Genomic DNA, 5,812 nt, shown 5'->3' with positions numbered 1-5,812 from the left:
TCTTCATCCATCTAACCAAAATCCACACTATCTAGAACTCTCGCACGGTTACCATCAAAAACCAAAAACCCTTTCTTCAGTTTTTCCACCGAACCTCAACCAATGGCCGCAGCAGCGCCGCCTCCGGCCCCAACTCCGGCTCCGGAGCCCGCCACATCGTTACCGGAAACCACTCCTCTCTTCACGCGCATTCGTCTGGCCACTCTCCTCGACGTTCCCCACATCCACAAACTGATCCACCAGATGGCAGTCTTCGAACGCCTAACTCACCTCTTCTCGGCCACAGAGTCTTCTCTCGCCGCCACCCTTTTCTCCGCAACCGCCCAGCCCTTCCACTCATTCACCGTCTTCCTTCTGGAAGCTTCTCCCAAACCCTTCGCCGTTTCAACCGCGGACTCTAACCCTTTCTTCACACCAATCACCAAGTTCGTGAATCTGAGTCTCCCCATTGAGGACCCCGAGCGAGACACGTTCAAGACCTCGGATGACGTGACGGTTGTGGGGTTTGTGTTGTTTTTCCCGAACTACTCTACCTTTCTTGCGAAGCCAGGGTTTTACGTGGAGGACTTGTTCGTGAGGGAGTGTTACAGGAGAAAGGGGTTTGGGAGAATGCTTCTGTCGGCGGTGGCGAAACAGGCGGTGAAGATGGGGTATGGGAGGGTGGAGTGGGTGGTGCTCGATTGGAATGTGAATGCCATCAGGTTTTACGAAGAGATGGGTGCCGATCTCTTGAACGAGTGGAGGATTTGCAGGCTAACTGGGGAGGCTCTTCAGGCTTATGGAGGTGCTGATTAGAATTTTTCACTCTTTTCTTTTTTCTCTTTCTTTCGCTCTCTTCTGTAATAATCACAATCTGGGTTTTAGGGAAGGTTTTACTGGGTTAGAAACGACTGTTATCTTCTTCTTTTTTCATTTCAGAGTTTGAATCGTGATTGTGTTACTTTGAGTTGTTATGTTGAGATGAAAGTGTTTGATCATGTTCTAGAAGTTGATGATTTTGGTCTTGGAAGGCCCTGTGATGGGTTATAGAAGTTGAATTTCTCCTTTGTTCTAACAGATAATGTTAATAACATGATGTAATTAATGATGTTATTGTCTGGTTATGAAGATGATTTGGAGTGAGATGATGCTTATGCTGAATGTTGTTTTGCTTTTCTATACTTTTATTTCTGAAGTGTTAGTGTTTTGGGATATTTCAATTGTAACTGAGTGATGAATGAGTTAATTTTTCACTTAAATCTCTTCATTGTTTCAGTAAAGGTTTAATTCATCTTTTGGTCCTCCTCTAATTATGATGCGTGCGTGGTTCATTTTGGTCCTCTAAGTTTTTTGAGGTTTAATTTAGTCCTTCGATTTTGTAAAGATGTTCAATTTAGTCATCAACGTTAATATCGTTAAAAAAATTAACGGCAAATTGTTTTAATGTGATATTGTGCCATCTATTCATTAGGTGGCAGTATTGAGATTGGGTGACGTGGACTTGAGTTAAAAAAATTAACTTTGTTTTGAAAGGGGTAAATTTATTAGGGTTAGGGTTCTTTGAAAATAGGGAATTGAAGATCAAATTGGGAGGTTTGGTGGAGAAGCATAATCAATCCCGAAAAAAACCAAACGAAGAAGAAAGATTCGAAGGTGAAGTGTTCATTGTCGTCTTGGTTGTGGATTTGAAGAGGAAGTGTTTGCTGCCCACAGTTGTAATATGGTGCTCCATTGTGAGAGGAAAAGCCACCACTGTGAGAAGAAAAGTCACCACCATGACTGGATAAGCTTGGATTTTGCATTATCTGTGAATTACACTACGAAGAAGAAGAAGAGTGTCCCCTCGACATTGTACACCAAATGTTGAAGAACTCCTGCATAAAGAAGATGAATTGTGAAATTAGGGTTGACCAATTCTCCCTCCAGCTATCAAAAAACCTGTCACGTTTTTATTCCAAAGTGACACAGCTGCACTATTCTGACGTCGTTTAACCAAAGATAACGGAAATGACTAAATTAAACTGTTTTAAAAAACTGAAGGACTAAATTGAACCTCACAAAATTAAGGGACCAAAATGAACCATACATCTTAATCACATGACCAAAATATGAATTAAGCCTTCAGTAAAAATTGGTTGATAGAAACGAAAGACTTATTTGCGTTTTGATTATCCTTTTCATCATCTCCTACCATAAATATGTAAAAACAGAGAGATCCTTGGTGTTATTATTTTACATGCTTGAAAATTGAATCTAACTATTTACTTTAAAATTTGATTAAAAGGTGGGGATAATTTATTGGATAGATTATTTATATCAGCATTATTTATTTATTTATTGTTACCTAATAATATACTATGACAAGTAATTATAAGTAGGCTTAAATATTCGGATCATACCTTTTTTAGTTCGAAAATTTCAAAATGGTATCCATTTTGAATTTTGTCTCAATTTAGTACTCAATTTTGATTATTGTATCAATGTAGGACTTTCAGTTAAGTCCTCACAAACGGTGTTAACTACCTTGTCACGTGTCAGCTTCTGGATTTTTAATTTTTTTTAATTTTTTTTTAATTTTTTATTTAATTTTTTTTTTATTTTTAATTTTTTTTAATTTTTTTATAAATTTTTTTTGCCACGTGTCAAATCCTTGATGTGACAAAAGGAATCGAAGCCCATTCTTATAGAATAAAAATTACGTTACTAATGAAATAATGGTACCCTTAACAATCAGTTTATCGTCCGTTTTTTCATTTTATCTCGAGGTCAGGGGGAATGCCGCGGGGCTATGGGAGTCGAACCCAATTCTGCCAAAACCCCCGACAAAAGCAAGAAGGAAACTGGCATACCTCTATTTCTTCTCTTATTCAATATCTGTCTAGCCCTTCTTTATCCTGCTCGCCCTTCTTATTACTTACGCTATTTACCCTTTATTTACTTCCCCAACCACGTGTCAAGGTACCTGACAATTGTCATTGTCTTCATTTCAACTTAGTCCCCACATGTGTCTATTTGTTTCAATTTAGTACTCATATATATTTATTGATTTCAATTTAGTATCCAATTTATTTGTTTTAATTTTGTCTGAATATTTTTTTACAAAATAGAAAAATATTATGTCTCTCTTAAGACCAAATTTATTATTTATATAAATGTTATATTTATATTTGTTATTAAAAAATGACTTATGTTATTCATGACTTTTACCATTAACTTTAATATAAATTTCAATACTTAATTTTATAACTTATTTTTAGTAACAAATATCGATATAACATTTATATAAATAATAAATTTTGTCTTAAAAGAGATACAATATTTCTCCATTTAAAAAAATATTTAAATAAAATTCAAACAAATAAATTGGGTACTAAATTGAAACAAATAAACATATATGGGTACTAAATTGAAACAAATAGACACATGTGCGGACTAAGTTGAAATGAAGACAATGACATTTGCCAAGTACCTTGACACGTGGCGATACCTTGCCAATTAAAAAAATTAAAAAAAAATTAAAAAAAATTAAAAAAAATTAAAAAATCTAGAGGCTAACACGTGACAAGGTAGTTAACGCTGTTTGTGAAGACTTAACGGAGGCTAGATTGATGCAATAATCAAAATTGGATACTAAATTGAGACAAAGTTCAAAGTGGGTATCATTTTGAAATTTTCGAAACAAAATGGGTATGATCCGAGTAATTAAACCTTATAAGTAACACCAATCATTGTTTTACAACAAGAAGAATTGGCGTGATTTTTTAAAATATATATATATATATTATATGGTTAAATATATGGTTAAATATGTTTTGGATGCTTAAATTTCAGTGAATTTAAAATTAATCTCTTTTAAAAATTATATACAAATTTAATCTTTTATCTTTGTAAATACATGGATTTAATTTTTTTATCAAATTTTGTTAAATTTATTTGATATTTTAAATACATTTTATAATAATATTTGAGTTGAGAAAAATGTATCAAACAGGATAAACAATTCAAATATTATTATGAAATATACTTAAAACGTCAAATAAATTTAACAAAATTTTACTAAAAAATTAAATTTACGCATTTTTTATTTAAACTAACTTAAAAGGACAAAAAATATATTTATCCATATATATAATAATTAAAATATATTTAGTTATATAGTCTGTTTCACTACCAAAAGGAATTTTTTATACTGTCTATTTCAGATTCAAAATCACATCATTATTAGTTTTCAAATCCTAGAAATGTAAACAAGTAACTATTGTTCATACAAAGTAGGTCAATATAAATAAATTAAATTGATTTGGATTAATTAAAGTAGGTCAATATAAGTAGGTCAAATCACTTTATTTAATAACAAAATCAGAAAAACACTTATTTAATCTTAGATTTTTTTATTTTTTATTTTACTTTTACAAGGTAACATTATTTTTACATCAGAATCAGAAGTGCTCTGGATCGAACATAAACATTTCCAAAATTATTACATAGGATATATCTGATTTTCAAAAATCCAATTTTAATACAAATCATTAGATCGGAATTAAATTGCAAATTATTATTATTTTTTTAAATGTTAATTAATTTTTACAAATTAGTTTGATAACGATTTTGAAATTGACTAAAAAAAAGTTTTTTTATCTAACATAATTTAAATTATTTATGTTTTTAAAAGTAATGTATAGAAAGAAAGTTTGTAATTTAACATGTAGGAAGGAAAAAGTGGTCTAAGAGGTAGGTAGTGAAGTAATCTGACAAGATCTGACATGTAGTTTACAATTTATCAAACAGGCATAATCAAAAAATAAAAGAATTTATAATTTCAATAATAACTGAAAAAAACAATAAACAAAATATGAAAAAGCACAAAATCACATAAAATAAACTACATCTTGTATATACCATGTGCTATTCATTAATTCAATTAAGTTTCATGTTAGAAATAATTAAATGTATTATATACTTTTAAATACAATTTTAAATTTAAATAAAGAACAACCTTAATTATATTTATAAAAATTTATTAACTTTTCTCCCAAAAGTATTTTACAAAACAAATTGATGATTAAAAATTTGTTGATGAAAAAGAATTATTATCGGAAGTTTAGAAACCTCATCGCCCATGGGGAGTTGTAGAAAAAAAGAGTATGGAGGTGTAGGAAGAAACCTCCAAATTCATTACTATCTTAATCAGATCATATGGATATTGAGTGTAAAATCTTAGAAAATGATATTTTAAGAGTGACAGTAGTTTAAAAATAGTGACATTATTTTAATATTAGAAGGTTTTTATCATAAATAGAATTGTTATAAAAGAATTTCGTTATTTTAAAACACATAACCTCTCTAGGAACCACTTTTCTAAATCTTTCTGACTTCTCTTTGTGAGTTTTGTCTTTCTGGTTGTCTAATTGAAGAACCAAGACCGTAGGATTGATCCTCTCGACGATCGATCAGTTTCTTTATTCGCGTAAGTTGAACTTCCACTCTCTTTTTGGTCTATTTCTATTTTCACTTGCATGTGAGCTCTTTTTCGCTTGCATGCTCGTTTTATTCATCAGTATGAGTCTCTATTGATCAGTGATCATAACGGTATGTCATGATCGTTCTTATGATATTTCTATGTGTAGATAAAGTATCTTGTGGAGTTAGAGGTATTTGACGTTCATAGAGCTGTTCAAGCAGGATATCAGGTAAGGGAAGATAATTGCATTATTTTTAAGTTACAAGCATGTTGAAATTGAAATTGTATGTTTGTATTGTGACATGTGATTGGTTGTTTTATCTGTACTATTAAATGATGTGTATATGTGTAAGTTATGAGGATTATGTTTTT

At 31.3% G+C, this 5,812-nt stretch overlaps 1 protein-coding gene across 1 annotated transcript; it reads left to right on the top strand.

The window, feature by feature from the left end:
- Window positions 1-1,892, top strand: LOC114189936 (probable acetyltransferase NATA1-like). The gene is made up of 2 exons (XM_028078663.1): window positions 1-784; window positions 1,550-1,892. Exons 1-2 carry the CDS (start codon window positions 103-105, stop codon window positions 1,555-1,557), a joined length of 690 nt encoding a protein of 229 aa, XP_027934464.1. The 5' UTR covers window positions 1-102; the 3' UTR covers window positions 1,558-1,892.
- The last annotated feature ends 3,920 nt before the right edge of the window (window positions 1,893-5,812 follow it).

Source organism: Vigna unguiculata, chromosome 7 (genome assembly GCF_004118075.2).
Source record: "Vigna unguiculata cultivar IT97K-499-35 chromosome 7, ASM411807v1, whole genome shotgun sequence".
In the NCBI taxonomy this organism is placed as follows: domain Eukaryota; kingdom Viridiplantae; phylum Streptophyta; class Magnoliopsida; order Fabales; family Fabaceae; genus Vigna; species Vigna unguiculata.
This window is presented reverse-complemented; position numbering and strand designations above follow the sequence as displayed.

What these genes read in the sequence shown, in the direction of transcription:
- LOC114189936 (XM_028078663.1), top strand. Translation starts at nt 103, where the DNA reads ATGGCCGCAGCAGCGCCGCCTCCGGCCCCAACTCCGGCTCCGGAGCCC.